This window comes from Nelumbo lutea, chromosome 5 (assembly GCF_056320005.1).
Source record: "Nelumbo lutea isolate HS-2025 chromosome 5, American lotus-T2T, whole genome shotgun sequence".
Taxonomy (NCBI): Eukaryota; Viridiplantae; Streptophyta; class Magnoliopsida; order Proteales; family Nelumbonaceae; genus Nelumbo; species Nelumbo lutea.
The window spans coordinates 11,497,818-11,515,622 of record NC_142688.1 but is presented as its reverse complement, the minus strand read 5'-3'; the positions used below and the strand labels follow the sequence as shown (position 1 = coordinate 11,515,622).

General features: G+C 38.8%; 1 protein-coding gene across 2 annotated transcripts in view; it reads left to right on the top strand.

Annotated features, from left to right (window-relative positions):
• Positions 1–17,805, top strand: part of LOC148850335 (uncharacterized) — a 40,795-nt gene extending 22,990 nt beyond the window's left edge. Inside the window, exons 11-13 of one of the 2 annotated variants that reach the window (XM_088946843.1) lie at positions 14,756–14,834; positions 16,855–16,905; positions 17,480–17,805. In XM_088946843.1, coding sequence (XP_088802969.1) covers positions 14,756–14,834; positions 16,855–16,905; positions 17,480–17,526 — 177 coding nt within the window. In that variant the 3' untranslated portion in view covers positions 17,527–17,805. The remainder of the gene's footprint in view (positions 1–14,755; positions 14,835–16,854; positions 16,906–17,479) is intronic. The other variant, XM_088946844.1, reaches the window with a different exon arrangement.

Sequence of the window (17,805 nt, the reverse complement as noted above, 5' to 3'; positions counted from 1 at the left end):
TGCTTTTCCACTTCAATGTGTTTCGTCCTATCATGCAGAACTGGATTAGCAGCAATATTGATGGCAGCTTTACTGTCACAGTAGAGTGACGTAGGATTGCTTACTGCGAAACCCAGTTCACCTAACAGATTTCTTATCCACATGATTTCCGCAACCCCATGAGCTATCGCTCTATACTCTTCTTCAGCACTGGATCTAGCCGCCACACTTTGTTTTTTGCTTCTCCATGTGACAAGGTTTCCTCCTACAAAAGCACAATAACCACTGGTAGACTTTCGATTATTGACTGCTCCTGCCCAATCTGCATCAGTATATACTTCCACTTTTAAGTGATTGTGTTTCTGGAACAACAAACCAGCTCCAGGAAACTTCTTGAGATATCTCAAGATCCTCTCTGCAGCCTCAAAGTGAGTTGTCATCGGGCTGTGCAGGAATTGACTAAGGACACCCACTGCATAGGCAATATCAGGCCTGGTCATAGACAAATACAGAAGTCTCCCCATGAGTCTCTGGAACATCTTTACATCTTTCAAAAACTCTCCCTGACTGTCTCCCAGATGGTGATTAGGTTCACTAGGTGAATCAGATGGTTTTACCCCCAACTTGCCTGTATCTTCTAGTAGATCTAGTACATACTTCCGTTGGGAAATAAAGATGCCCTTGTGAGAGCGGGCAACTTCAATTCCAAGAAAGTATCGTAAGGGGCCTAGATCCTTCACCTCAAATTTAGTGGTTAAGAATTTTTTTAGTCTCTAGATTTCAGCCTCCCAATCTCCTGTGATCACTGTCATCCACATACACAATAAGAGCTGCAATTTTACCTTCACCTCTTTTTACAAACAGGGTATGATCTGACTGGCATTGTTTGAATCCCATTTGTTGGACTGCTAAATGAAACTTACTAAACCAAGCCCGAGGATCAAGTTTACCACGAGTAGGTGACAGGTTGTGGACAAAACAACGACACCCAAAAACACGCATCGGGATGGTGGACAGCGGGGCTGTAGGGAACAAGAGCTGATGTGGGGCCTTATACTCTAGTAGCCGAGAGGGCATGCGATTGATGATATATGTTGCACACAATACTGCATCCATCCAAAACTGTTTTGGCACATTCATATGAATCAGCAAGCCACGAGCAACTTCAAGAAGGTGACAATTTTTTCGTTCAGCCACACCATTTTGTTGGGGTGTCCTGGCACAAGAGCTTCGCTGAAGTGACCCACTCGAAGCAAAGAACTTCGTGAGATCACTATGGAAATATTCCTTCGCATTGTCCGACTGGAAAATATGAATTTCCGTTTGGAACTGAGTGAACACCATGCGTTGAAAATCTTTCACAATTTGTGGCACTTCATCTCGAAATCGCATAGGGTAAACCCAAGTGTATCGAGAATAATCATCAATCAAAGTAACAAAATACTTATAGCCAGTCGGAGTAGGTAGAGTTACAGGGCCCCAAACATCAGAATAAACAATATGAAATGGAAATTCAGATCTTTTATTTCTTAAAGGTAAAGAACTTCTACAATGCTTACTCAACTGACAAGTTTGACACTGTAACTGACTCACTGACAAGGACTCAAACAACTTTGGGAACATAACTTTTAACGACTCAAAAGAAAGATGACCTAAACGACTATGCCATAAATAGGCCTGACTCTCACTCGATGAACTTGTGGACTCAACTAGAAGTTCAGGACTGTTATCAGTCTTGAACCCTAATGAATCTCAGGATCGAAGATAAGCAGAAAGAAAGAGGAGAGAAGAGAAAGAGGGAGAAGAAGCAGTAGAACACAAGGGTTGAAAGGAGGAGCAGAAGCTTCATGTTCTGCTGCCGTCACTTTAATTAATATTTATAGGTTATGCTCATTACATGGAAAGGACAGATCTGCCCTTAGTCTTTACATAACAAACAGAGTAAAACAAAGACAAATAAATAACAACTAAAACAACTAAATGACCAATAGCTAACCCTAGGCAGACTAGAATATCTTCTACCCTACGAACACAGTGGGACCGTAGCTGTGGGGCCCACTTCAGTGTTCTCTACACTCCCCCTCAAGTTGGGATTAAATGTTTATCATTCCCAACTTGGATAGATCTGCCTCTAGCTTCTTCCGTGATACAACTTTAGTGAGGATATTTGCCAGTTGCATATTGGAGGTGATGTATGGGAGACATACTTCTTGTGATGAGACCCTCTCTCGTACAAAGTGTCGATCAACTTCAATATGTTTAGTCCTGTCATGCTGCACTGGGTTGTGTGCTATATTAATAGCCGCTTGATTATCACAATACAGCATCAGGGGCTTCTCATACTCAACACCCAACTCCTCAAGTAGTGATCTCAGCCAAAGAATTTCAACCACTCCATTAGCCATTGACCTATACTCAGCTTCAGCACTGGATCGAGAGACAACACTTTGTTTCTTACTCCGCTAAGAAACCATGTTACCTCCCACAAGAGCACAATATCCAGAGGTAGACCTTCTGTCATCAACACTCCCAGCCCAATCGGCATCTGTATAGACTTCCACCTTCATATGGTCATTGTTCTTGAACAGTATACCTCTACCTGGGCATCTCTTCAAATATGTTAGTATTCTTTCTGCTGCTAGAAGGTGTGTGGTTCTAGGAGAATGCATGTACTGACTGATAACACTAACGGCATAACTGATGTCTGGTGGGGTAAGGCATAGATATAGGAGCTTTCCCACTAACCGCTGGAACATAACTTTGTCTTCAAGCAGCTCCCCACTCTCTGCATTAATCCTGTGGTTCTGTTCAATAGGTGTATCTGCAGGTTTGACACCTAGCCTTCCAGTTTCAGCCAAGAGATCTAACACATATTTCCTCTGAGAGACAAAGATCCCCTGCTTAGATCTAGCAACCTCAATACCCAAAAAATATCGTAGTGTACCCAGATCTTTCACCTCAAACTCTTGATGAAGAAGCTGTTTGAGGGACTCAATCTCATGGTTGTCGTTTCCTGTGACCACAATATCATCAACATAAACTGCAAGTAGTGTCAGTGACGACTCCACCCTCTTGATGAATAATGTATGATCTGACTGGGCCTGTACATAACCGAACTTCCCAAGGGCTAGTCTGAATCTGTCGAACCAAGCTCTAGGTGACTGCTTCAAACCATACAAAGCCTTATTGAGCCGACAAACTTTCTTACCTGCCTCTGTATCATAGAATCCAGGAGGCAACTGCATGTAGACCTCTTCCTGCAAGTCCCCGTTCAGGAAAGCATTCTTAACATCCATTTGGTACAAAGGCCAAGTGTAGCTTGCTGCAAGAGATAATAGAACCCGAATGGTGGTCATCTTGGCTACCGGGGCAAATGTCTCCAAGTAATCTATACCATAAGTTTGAGTGAACCCCTTTGCAACTAGTCGAGCTTTGTACCTCTCAATGGAACCATCCGCATTATGCTTCACAGTAAATACCCACCTGCATCCAACTGGTTTCTTTCCTTTGGGCAAGTCAACTAGCTCCCAGGTATTATTTTTCAACAGGGCATCCATTTCAACTTGCATTGCACCTCTCCACTCCGGGACTGATAGGGCTTCTTGCACTGTTCTCGGAATAGGGACATCAGCAACAGAGGTGAGATAGGACCTGTAGGAGGGAGATAGGCGACCATAGGACAAAAACTGGGAGATGCAGTGGGCTGTAGATGTGGTGCAATGCCGTTTTCCTTTACGGAGGGCAATGGGAAGGTCAAGGTCATCTGCAGAGGGTGAGGTAGCAACAATGGAAGGAGTCTCTGTGGGCCCTGGGACTGTAATATCTGGACTTGGAGCTGCAAAAGAGATTGTAGCTGGCTGGGACTGCTGATGACCAGGATCAATTTGCCTGCATCGCCTATGATAGACTCTCAACTCCTGATCCCTTTGACCACCCTCGCTACTACAACCCTCATCATCAACTGGAATAGGTAAGGGAACAACCCCAAAGGTATTAACCCTGTCCTCACTGCACTCCTCCTCCCCCTGAAGAAAAAGACCCAAATCTCCACGCTCACTACTCTCCCCCTGAGGAGAGACCCGAGAATAGTAGGGTGTCTCCTCAAAGAAAGTGACATCCATGGATACAAACTTCTTCCCTGAGACAGGATCATAACAACAATAACCCTTTTGAGTTTGTGCATAACCAAGAAAGATGCATTTGGAGGCCTTGGGCTGAAACTTGGAGTGATTGGGACCAAGAAGCTGAACAAAACAGGTACAACCAAATGTTTTGAGGGGAATAATGAACAACTCCTCATTGGGGTATAGAAGGGAAAAATGAGGTTTCATATCAAGAACCCGAGAAGGAATCCGATTAATAAGATATACCGCCGTAAGGATAGCATCACCCCAGAAGCGAATAGGGACATTGGAGGTAAACATAATACTTCTAGCCACCTCCAAGATGTGCCTATTCTTCCTCTCTGCAACCCCATTCTGTTGAGGTGTATGAGGACACGTGCTCTGGTGGATAACCCCATGATTAAGGAGGTACGATGCCAATGGCTTAGCAAAGTATTCCTTTGCATTATCAGATCTAAGTACTTTTATCCTGGCATCAAATTGTGTTAGGATTATTTGGTGGAAGTTTTGGGTCAGGACAGGCACCTCATCTCGTGATCGCATAAGATAAACCCATGAAAAACGGGTGTGGTCATCAACAAATAGCAAAACCATAGAAGGAATGTGATATGGCCCCCAAACATCAGTATGCACAATATCAAAAGAACTATTACTCCTTTTATTACTCAATGAATAAGAGTTTCTACAATGTTTAGCCAACTCACAACTTTCACACTTCAACTGAGATGACTCAACAAACTCAAACAAAGTAGGAAACAGACTGTTCAAGGACCGAAAAGATAAATGACCCAATCGGTTATGCCACAACATAACCGGACTCACAACTTGATAAACAAGTAACTTCTTATCCACTGACTCTTCCCGACGAGAACTCTCCTCGAGTAGTAGATCCCATTCGTCTCACAGCCAGTCCCAATCACCTTCTTCGTCTCCATGTCTTGAAAAACACATCGGTCAGGAAAGAAAGTTACTGAGCAGTTCAAATGTTTGATGTCACCCTTGCTAGAAATAGGGACAAGAGAGCCATCAGCTATAGATACTTTATCCCTACCAGAAGATAAGTGATAAGTAGTAAACAGAGAGGGCAAGCTGGTCATATGGTCAGATGCACCTGAATCTATTACCCAACACGGTTCAGTAGTACCTGGAGCGGAGGCATGGTAGGCTGAGGCTCGAGTACCTGAGTGTGCAAAGGCCGATGTAGCTGGAGCTGATGATGACTGCGGTAACTGAGCTGAACTGCCAACTTCCTTCTCCAATTGTATTAGAGCTGCCCGAACTACAGCTAAGGTCTCTAATGGTGTGCCTCTTGTGCCAGATGAGGATGCTGAATCAGTAGTCGTAGCCACATGAGCATTACTCCTTTTATTTCTCAACTTTGCCGGGACCAAATGTGGATGCAGCTTCCAACATGTTTCTTTTGTGTGTTTAGGTTTCTTGCAATGCTCACACACCACATCCCTTTTATCTTCCTTCTTTCTGTCCCTCTCTGAATCACCCTTTGTTTTGGGTTTGACAGCTACCAAGGCAGGTGTAAGTGGCTGAGGTTGCATCATGACTTTCCTCCTGGTCTCTTCACTGTGCACTAAGGAGTATGCATGAGAGAGGGTCACACTATCTCTGGTCAAGATCTGCTGCCTCACAATATCATATTCTGAATTCAGTCCTGCCAGAAACTCACACTCTGTTTGTCTCAATGTACTTTCTATGTATCTGAGCATCTTTGGGACTCTCCCACTCAAGAGTCTCTAAGTGATCAATCTCATGCCACAGGGACTGCAAGTTAGAGAAATAGACCGACATCGGTTTCTCTCCTTGTTTAAGGGCATTCACCTCACATTTCAACTCATATGCTCTAGCAACATTAAGGGGTTGGGAGTAAGTCTCTTTCATCACATTCCATATCTCCTTGGCTGTCTTTGCCCATAAGTAATTTCGGCTGATATGGAGCTGCATTGAATTACAGAGCCATGTCATAACCAAGTAGTTTTCTTGGACCCACTTGGTATACGTAAGGTCTCCCTTGGAAGGTTCTGCTACATCTCCCAAGAGATACCCTACTTTGTCCCTTCCCCCAATAGCCATCATGGCTGATTGGGCCCATTCCAAGTAGTTTGATCCATCAAACTTTACGGTTGTAATCTGAAAACCTGTCTCAGAACCACCACCATAACTGTTGTTCCCAAAACTGCCTTCTGCCTGATTCTTAAGCTCCATTTCAGTCAAGAACCAGAAGTATCAAAGATTATGGTTACTACAGTCAAAACCAGCACTAGAAGTCCCAACAACAGTCACAAAATCAGTAGAGAACCAATCTGTACTCACGATAGATGTGCATGAAATATATATAAGACTGATCTGAAATCAATAACCACACACAACAGCAACAGTCCGAACTGTTTTCACCCCTTCAAAAGTGTTTGAAACCCCAAAAGAAGACTGAAACACAGTTTGAAGGGCAATCTGATATGCTGAAGCCAATTCGAGGTTTTAATCAGTCCTAAGAGCCTTACGGATAAGGTTTGTATTAGGGTTAATATGAAACCCTAAAACTGATCAATGTTGAGGAGAATTCTAGGGTTTTCCGCAGGAATAAGATCACAAGTTTTGGCCTAATACTAGGGTTTGCCGTAGGGATAAGACAAAACCCTAGAGAAACCCTAGAGAATAGAGAGATAAAACCCTAGAGTAGTTCGGCCACCCTTACTGGATAGGTCCAACCTATCTTTTCTGATGTTACTTCTCTCAGAAAGTAAAAAACTTACAGTAGAATGCAGTTCGCTGCCTACCAAGGTTACCCGAACCCTAGCCTTCTCTGATTCTTCCTGATCACCAACTTGATACAACTGTGATACTTCTTCAAACAGCTGCTAATCCTCTGGAGATCTCCAAGAACCAGTCAACAAACTCTGCTTTCTCAGTCTTTCAGCCTTAGATGGTTCTCATGTGGTCGGCTGGACTAGACTCACATGAGAGAACTTGGCTCTGATACCAACTAGAAGTTCAGAACTGTTATCAGTCTTGAACCCTAATGAATATCATGATCGAAGATAAGCAGAAAGAAAGAGGAGAGAAGAGAAAGAGGGAGAAGAAGCAGTAGAACACAAGGGTTGAAAGGAGGAGCAGAAGCTTCATGTTCTGCCGCCGCCACTTTAATTAATATTTATAGGTTATGCTCATTACATGGAAAGGACAGATCTGCCCTTAGTCTTTACATAACAAACAGAGTAAAACAAAGACTGAAATAAATAACAACTGAAACAACTAAATGACCAATAGCTAACCCTAGGCAGACTAGAATATCTTCTACCCTACGAACACAGTGGGACCGTAGCTGTGGGGCCCACTTCAGTGTTCTCTACAACTCAGTCGCCACTAGACCAACATTATTCTCAAACACGTAGAGACCATCCACCATGCTTCCTCTACCAATCGTCTTCCCCGAGGTCAAATCCTGAAACACACATGAAGACGGAAAAAAGGTGACTGAGCAGTTCAAAGAGTGAGTAATACTACTAATGGACAACAAATTAATAGGTAATTTCGGAACATGCAGGACATTAGGAAGAGTGAGGCCAAGTGGGAGAGATATGGTTCCTCGGCCAGTTATGGTAGAAAAAGAACCATCAGCCAGTCTTACCTTATCTCTCCCAGAGAGAAGGTTATATGTCTGGAATAAATTTGACTTACCGGTCATGTGATTTGAGGCTCCGGAGTCAATAATCCAAGGTCAATCAGTAGTATGAGATGACACATGGAAGGCTGTGGCATTACCTGATGTAGACGCAAATGAGGTAGAAGGAGTAGGCCGAGAATCCACCTGGCGGAGAGTCCTACCATACAATTCCAAATGTTCACGGAAGGAGTTGATAATATCTTCCTTAGGGTCAGAACCGGGATGTCTCTCCTGAGTTACAGAAGGACTAGTCTCCGTCGATGCCATATTAGCTGAGTTATACCTTTTTTGATTATGCTGGCTTGGTTTCTTGCCCTGATCCGGTGCTGACTTCTTACCCAAATCCTGTGCCCATTTAGGTTTTCCATGGAGATCCCAGCATGCATCTTTAGTGTGTTGTGTCTTCTGGCAGTGAGTACACCAAAGCTTGCTTTTATCTTCTGATTTTTTCTGAGTGTCACCCCTTTTAAAGCCACCTCCGACATTTGTATCTGAATTTCCCCGGACCTTTAGGGCAACTGACTCCCCTTCTACACCATTCATCACACTTCTTCTGCTTTCTTCTGACTGCACCAAGGCATACACCTCCTGGACTGATGGAAAGTCTTTACTACCCAAGATTTGTACCCTGATGGACATATATGACGGGTTCAGCCCTAGGAGGAAGGCAAACACGCGTTGCTGTGATACAAGTGACTTATAGGCCTTTGCATCTTCATCACACTTCCAATTCACATTCTGATAGTGATCAAGTTCTTTCCATATTGATGTCAAATCAGAATAGTACATCGAGAGACTCCTCTCCCCCTGCTTGCAAGTAGAAGATTCAGCTTGTAGTTGATATATCTTGGCATAGTGTCTCTGTTCTGAATAAGTGGACTTCGCTTGTTCCCATATCTCACAAGTAGTTTCAGCCCACATAAAAGTCTTCCTTACTTGTGGCAGCATTGAAACCAAGAGCCAAGACATCACCATATTGTTCTCTTGGTTCCACCTATCATGCTCAACACTTCTATACTTCGGTTCCTTTACTCTCCCGTTGATGTATCCTATTCGCCCCCTAGCAGTGATGTAGAGTTTTATCCCCCTAGACCACTTAAGGTAATTCAGACCATCAAAGGGAATGACAGCCATGGGAAAGCTCATATCCATTCCCCCACTCACTCCATTGTGGCTCCCTGAGATCTTTGAAGTAGTAGAATTCTCAGTCGACATGGTCAAGCAGTTAATCAGTCCCACACACTGGACTTAGGACCCCTCTTTACTCCACAAAACAATGCTCCACTCAGTTCACCCACACACTCGGGTTTACCAACCAGATTGAGCACAAACAGTACCAAATTCTGGACAACTTGCAGATATCTTCACCAAAGGTCTTCATCATGTGCATCACAAAGATTTGTGTGACAAGTTGGGCATGATTGACATCTATGCTCCAACTTGAGGGGGAGTGTTGGAATAATGTTAAAATAACTTAGTTGCAGTTGTTAGGGCCTGTTTGTTTTATCAGTCCCCACCTACCAGAATTCCATAATGTCTAACAGCCACTAATCAACAGGAGAGATCCTTCTTACTTATAGTCAACTCAAACCATTGAGAAGACAGGTCAGCATTGACCTACAGTTGTCTTAACACATGAACAGGATCACACGATCCAAGAAAACTAGGGTTACACAGGTTCGACAACATTCAGCCGCCCCAGATTCATAGGGTTTTCACTCGGCACATGACCAAGGAGAGTAAAGAAGAGAAAAAATAGGGAGAACTGTACCAGTCGTAGCTATTCTGTAGTCCAGAATCAGATTTCCTTTCTGCTAGTCTGTTCGATCTGTTCTTTGGGTTGATCGATCTTCTCTTGACAGTAGGATTGATCGATCTGCTCTCTTTTAATCAGCATTCCCGCTCTGATACCATCTTGACAGTGTAGCCAGCCAGAGATAAGTGGAAGAGGAGAGAAGAGAAGGGAAGAGAAGAGAGGAGAGAAAGAGAGAAGGTTTGCAATGTAACAGTACTGGCGGCACCAGTGTTTATTTTACTATATATAGGGCGATAGAAATAACAAGGGAAAAGACCCTTGTGCCCCTAAGTACAATAACAGACATAACATAAATAAAAAAACGAAATAAAAAGCACTTTAATTAGCCAAACAGGCCCTAACAACTGCAACTAAGTTATTTTAACATTATTCCAACACGGAGTATGTAGACTGTGCCTGCTCCCATATCTCATGAGCTGTTTCTGCCCACATGAAGGTCTTTCTCACTTGTGGCAGCATAGACAATAACAGCCATGACATCACCATGCTGTTTTCTTGGTCCCACCTATCATGTTCCACACCACTAGAATGGATTCTCTGATTCTGCCATTGATATACCCTGCTTTTCCCCTTGCAGTTATGTAGAGCTTGATTCCCCTTGACCATTCTAGGTAATTGAGGCCATTAAAGGGAATCAGAGCCATGGAAAAACTCATGGCAAAACCTCCGCTCATCCCACTCTGACTAGAGGTAACACCAGACATACCAGAATCTTCTGAAGACAGAAGCTAAATCTGATCAGTCACAAACCAGCTAGAGAACAAGTTTTTAGTTCAGTCAAAAAACCAGGTTGCAGTCTCAATTCAGCCACACTTCTGGACCAAAAAAAAAACTTGTTCTCACACAAAGAAATCACAGCTGGTCACACACCATTACTGTTCTCAGATTTCGGCCCTACTGAACTCTTTCAGACTGATCACACACCATTTCAGATGTGTAAGGTATATCAAAAAACAGATCTGACCATTCCCTCTAGCAACAAAACAGCTTTCACACAGTAACTTAGGTTCAATATGAATAGAAGAAGGAAATAAACTGTTGTCACAGAAGGTACAGATCTGTAGTATTGAAGCAGTAACACCTTTCTGGGCATAATAAGGATCACTTAATCCACATACAATGAGAGAAGACACTCTTACACCAGTCGCAGGTCATTAGACCCACTCATCTGGGTACAAAAGGATCAGCTCGATCGACAAACTGAGGAAGAAAAATTAAAAAAAAAAACTCACAGCATTTGATATTTTTTTTTCTGATAGTTTCTGGGCTCACGACCAAGGAAAAAGAACAATCTTGCAGTGACCTTCCTCACACGTCCACCAGAGATCTTGTTCTTTGGTTCGATCACCAATAGACAAAAAAGGAAAGAAGTGCCGCCCTGGTCCTAAGATTGGATCTGCCGCTCTGATACCATGTTTTCTTGGTGCTGAGATGGTATGAATCCAGAACAGGGAGAAGAGAAGGAGAAGAGAGAAGAGAGAAAAGAGAACCAGAATTGAGTGAGGAAAGTCAATTGGTGGTGCCAGTTTGTTTAGTATTTATACTAGGGCGACCATACATAAAAAAATAAAAAGAAAATTACAAAGGTGCCCTTGCGGCACTAAACTTAAAATAAACTAAGTTATTTCAGCACAACATAAAAGGGATTAAGAAATAATAGTTTTGAATTGGGGTAATATATGCCAAACAATTGGGGTTACACCAAATTGAGATAGAGGGAGACTCTAAATTGTTGATTGAGCGGCTGCAATCTGACAAGTTGGGAGCCTGGATTTATAGACAGCCCATAAGGGAAATCCTCAACACAACAAGGGAGATCAGTGCATGCTTCAAATTGACAAGGAGATCAGCTAATGGTTTAGCTGACCCGTTGGCTAAACAAGGGACTATGAGGGAGAGAATGTTCTGGGCAGTAGATTACTGGGGGCTCAACACCTGTTTAGGGGTTGACAGCTGTACTTAACTCTGGAAAGTTATTCTGAAGTTGTATTAATGAAGTTACTGTTTCCAATAAAAAATAATAATAGTTTTGAATTACAAAGATATTGTAAATTAATAAAAATATCAGCATATTCCAACTACAACTAACAGACTTGAAAATGAATTTTCAAACCAGGGGAAAATGATTTTGGTGGTGTTCGGTCCTGGTTCAAAAAAAGTGTTGTTGTGTTACAGAACCAAACCACCTCTTTTTGAAAATGAAAATATTAGTTTTGAATCATCATAGGCGTTCTGCTATGTATGGTTGTGGTTGTATTCTGAATCATATAGAACCACAGGCATTGTTCTATTCATGGTTCATTTTTTGGACTCAACTCATTGTCAGATTTTTTTGTATGGCTCACATGTAAAAACAATTCATCTATCACCATTCAACTATGATCATATGGCTATTTATTTATCAAATGTTAATAATAATATATAATACATTAAAACATAATATATGTTTATATATATATATACCAAGGATTAAAGTATCGGTCTTGGGTATTGTATTGGACCACTCGGATACAGATGTGGATATGCTTTGGAAACATATGGATACGGACGAAAAACATGGATATACTAGGATACGTTGGGAACTGCATGTAAATTCCATAAATATATTTATAACATTATATTCAAGGTTAAAATAGCCATAATTAATGTATAAATATATAGGAAATGTATATTCTAATGGTATATGTGAAGAAATATATTACAATTAATATAGCAAGGTGCATAGAAATCATACAATTTTATTAATAATTTATCAATGAATAGTCCTAGAACATATTATATATATTTTTACAAATTAATACATGCACAAAGCTATTATTATGTTATTTTCTATTGGAGTTCAAGAAACATATGCAACTATTATATGTGAATTATTATATCAATTACTTTCTATTTTAATATTTTTAATTTTTATTAAAATATTAATTAGTAATTTATAAAAATATATAATCTTAACTTAAAATATATCATATATTAAAATTTCTAAGATACATATCATATGAAAATTCATAATTTTAATAACTAAAATAATTATTCCATTATTAATATTTTTATTTCTATAAATTTATAAAATAAAAAAAATCATTTTTGATATAAGTAGATTAGTGGATTTGACAAATTCAATTTATATTATATTCTCGAGTATTTTGTAAACAATATTTTTATTTTTGTAAATAATAAATATGTTGTTATTTAATGCAAATTACAATATTAATTAATAATTTCTAAAAGTTTTAAGATAAATATTAATTAATTATTCTATTATTAATTGCAATATTACAATATTAATTAATTATTCTATTATTAAAATTTTTCTTTGCATAATTTTTTTGAGATTAGAAACCACTTTTTGATATAAATGTGGATTTGAGATTATTTTATTCCATTAGTTTACAAAATACTAATTTTGAATATTATTTTTTTAAATCTTTAGTTGGAGTTGTTGAACATAAATATATGTTATTTGTCTAGATAACATGTGGACATTAGAATTGATAAAAGTTATTTTATTTCATTTATTGTTATAAGATGAAGGTTGGCTTAGAGGTTCAAGGTTGTGTTTAAGGCTTGAGCACTAGGTGATTTGAGTTCAAATCACGCTAGCTGTGTTTTTAAAATATAGACCAAAAGTGGAAACGCGAATCATGTATCTGTATCGGTTAGTATCATTTCATATTGGTTGGTGCATATCAGCTATCACCCCAATACGCATGACTCAAGGGATATGTGTCTAGTTGTAGCATGTTCTATACCCCCCTAGCTGATTTCGATACGATACACCCTGTACCGGACATATAGCGTTGATATTTAAATCCTTGATTTATATATATATATTTAATATTAAAAATAATTTATAATATGTTATAAAGTATATAATTATATATTTTGTCATGTGTATAAAATATATATCGCATTTTGTGCAATATTGAGATATGGCCCAAGATACACAATCACTTGGCCACGTTATCCCTCTTTCTGAACCATGTGGTTGTGTTCAAAAATCTATCTTCTATAGTGTTCAAAAAATGGGACTTTTCTGGTTTTGAAACCATAGTTTTGTGGTTCAAGAACCAGCAACAAAATGAAAACGACGTTTAGAACACTAGTTGTGTTTGTGAACCAGATGAACCACAAACACAACCATGAAAACAAGACCCCCTTACGTGCTGGAATGATAATTTTTAAGAACATTTCAAAATTTCCACTTTCTTTGGTTTTATGTTCATAGTTTTCAGATTTCCTTTTCCTAATTTATTTTCATAGTTATGAAGCCTTTAAATCTATTTTTTGATCAGTTAAGTAGTGGGAGTTTCCTATTTTATAAATCTTTAATATACAGTTTAGTATTAGGAGTTATTTCTTTTTTTTTTTTTAGTTTTAATATGAAATAGGTTTCAGCCATCCTAGCTATCTCTTATCAGATTTTGTTTTTATTTCCCTTTTGCTATTTTCTTCTCCATCTGACTCCATGGAATGCACATAAATTTCAATAAGAAATCTTTCCTCTTGGGGGGTAGACTATAATTCTATATGTAACCATCATCATTGTCATCATCTAAGCCCCATCTTAACTATATGGGGTCAGCTACACGTTTCACCATTCCCAACTATATGCAACCAATAAGGTTACTTGGAAACTTGACATTGGATAACAATACTAGGTGGCATGTTTTGATGATAGAATGCTCAAGAAAGCTTATGTACCATCAGATTTACTGGAAGAAGTGAAAGTTATAGTGTGTTTGTCTTAAAATATCTCTATTGGACTTGTAGCATGTGATGAGGGGTATGCTTGTATTAAATAGAAGATGGGAATCTTGTTATTCCAGAAAATAGAAAGATATATAATGGATGCTCGGAAGTAGACACATGAATGGACAAATAACCACTTTTCTGTCACTGCCTAAATGGCTTACATATTTATCAGTCATTATTATCTTCTTGTAACAAAAATAAGAGGTATTTTTACCATATATATATATGTAGAACCCTTCAAATCTTTCCTCTCCTACAAGCATATGTATGTGTGTGAATGTACACATGCACTGTTATTGCACTTTATCTTGGTTAGTATAGGTATTGTTTCAGTTGTTGAAGAATCTACTATTTTCAACATCAAATTCTCCTTTCAATTATGTTGGTCCACATTGGATATTGCAGATGTTGACATCAAAAGATGCAAATTTCTTAGGGTTTACTTTCAAGAAGTCAGACATGATAAACTCCATCTGTACTTCAGGTTTGTTATTACTCTCTGCTGCAGCAGTTAACCACTGCCAATGATAAATTCCTTCTGCCACCCCATGCATCCAAATGGCTGCTGTCCTTGCTGGCCAATTTTTTGTCACTAACCAGTGTAGAGGATTAGAATTTTGGAGATCTTTTTAAGGTGTGTAAACCTTGTGAAGAAGAATTTATGGAAATCAAGAAACCATGTGGTAGATAAGTGTGTTTAGCTAACAATATTATCTGAGGTGGTGAGTATATTTTCAGAGTAACCCTACTTAAAATTCTTCTTTTCAATTCTTGAAAATCATGCTTAAACGTCTGCAATACTCTCTCAAAAATCAAATTGATAGATTTCTGAAACAATTTAAACTTATTGCTTGTTAACTTAAGAAATGTAAAAACTAAATGTTGTTACTTTCAATTTGTGTTCCTATTTTCTTGACTATCCCTCTTTTTGCATCACATTTTGACCAACATTGCTAATTTAAACAGATTTGTTTAAGATAGCAATTCCAACAACTAATAGAATTATTGGAAAATGGAAACCTAAATTGTCGAGCTGTGCTTGGTGGACTAGAGATATTTAGGTAGAGCATGAGGTCTTCCTAGACTGATTATTTGGGAATTTTGAAACAAAATGGCTTGCATCAAGCTGGCTTATGCACCCAAATGGAGCTCTTTTGTCCGCATGTTTTACTTCTATAGCTTCTGCAATGGATGTATGCATATTATTAGTACCAACTTAAGTGTTGGAGATATCTATAAAAAAAAAGAAAAATCTTTAAATGTTGGAGACATGCATTCTAATCATACCCTTCTTGTTGGTAACCTACATTGCAGCTTGTCATGTTTCTCATTTCTCATTTCCTGTACAAAAGAAACTCAATCTTGCCATGGATCATGTGGTCTTAAGGTCATCTTAACTGAGAAAAGTTATTGTGATTTGAAAGAGATTGTTTTTAAGGATCTTAATATTTTCCTTAATATAGGTCGGGTTAATCCCCTAGACCAACAGTTGCACAAGTCTTGCAATCTATTTTAGGCCTTCAATTTTTGGACCAGTCCTCACCTTAGGCTAATGGGCTTCCTAGCCCGGCCCATGTTTGATCTGACTTCTCGAACGAGAATAGAAGATGCCAAAGAGAATATTCCAAGAATATGCTGGAAGACATTTTGTATTTTTTATTTCATTCATTATTTTATTAGGTAACAAGCAGGGATGGAATTTCGTGTCTCTATAAATAATTGTTTTCTTTTTAATCTTTTAGAGTAGTTAAGAATGTTGTTTTGGAGGGATGATTAGGGAATATACCAAATTTGGTAAATGGAGCACGTCCCTTATGAAAAGACGAAGATATCCCTATTATAGTAAACAAGTGCACAGGGGTATGCATCTTTTCAAAACATCACTTTTGTCCTATTCAGTTGGGGTGTGTGCCCCCATTTATCAAAAATGAGATGTGCTTTAATTACAACTCTTGTTTGAAATGTTTCTTCTGCAATTTTTGGAGTCTGAGGAGGCCCCTCTCTCTCTCTCTCTGTCACACAAACACACTTTTGGTTTTCTTTCATTTTCTGTTAAAGTTCTTCAGGACAATGCACAACCCCCTTCTTTCAGAAGTGTGCCACACAAATCCTGAAGTGGATGTTGTGACAGATTCTTCCCAATAGTCTGCATTTCCATACATCCAATGGATGCCAACATAAGACTGTTCACATTAGTTACATTAACCATTAAATATAATCCTTGGATATACTGAATTCTAGCAAAAAACCTGTCACCTGCTCTCTAAAGGTATTGTATTTCTGGAAAATCCAAGTTTTCTTTCTTTGGTGTTGTGTGGCATGAAGATTTAAATTACAATCTATTGCCCCACTATTTTCTTGAAAGGACAAGCATCATGTAAAATTGCTTTCATACAAAATAGAAATGACTTTGGTGTATGCATATATATTATATACTGCCATTGTTTTATCTTGCTATAGTGATTGTTTGGACTCATTACCATTCATTTTGATTGCTGGTACAGATATGAGGTCGAATGGTTCTTCAAAGATGGCATCTCTTAAGTCCTTGTTTGGTATAGTTAACATCATTTAATTGGTTGAAGTTATTATTTATATGTCAAATGTCAAATAGCTCTGACAACTGAAGGATGGATATATGTACAATATTGATCTTGAGGATGAAGAGCTAAATATAACCATTAATTTCGCTGACATAAAAAGAACTCACCAGTCACCACAATAAACTGTGGTAAAACTTCATCTTAGACAAAAAGAGAGACGAGTGGTTAAAATAAGATGAAAGGCACATTTCTAAAATGCACTAGGATTTACTTACCTCCAAAACTTCCGAATTTCTAGCTTGCCATATAAGGTTGGAACTCATAGTTGAAAAACAATATACCCATTGTCAGATAGTTTTAAATTTCAAATATCTAAATAATCTTGCAAATTCCTACAAATAGAAATCCTTTTCCCTTTCTTTTAGCAATTTTTCTTTTGAGCAACAATGCTCGGTTTCTATATGGTTTAGCTCTGCAGTTTGACTTTCTTTTCTAATTTTTCAATAACATTCTGCCATCAGTAATCATAGGTAAAACTGGAAGTATTGATTTTTATGTTCTACTGACTATTGTCCTTGTGATGTAGGCCAAGTTGACCTGCAAGAAATTGTGAACTCTAGTGGTGATACATGAGTTCTGGACCACTTTCATCTTCCTCTCTCGCTGGTTTATGCCTCCATTGGCTACATATGTATGATATGTAAAGGTATTTTGTGAAGCAGGACCCATTTTATTTTCCTCTCCATTTTGTAAACATTCGATAGAATGCCTACTTGAGCGTTTGATTTTGTCTTGGCTACCAATTTTTTCAAGTATGTTGTATAAATGCCTTCAGTAGGAATATGGCGAATGTATTGCCTCACAATTTTATGAGGACTTTGTAAGTAATATATTGAGATAAGCTTGATTATA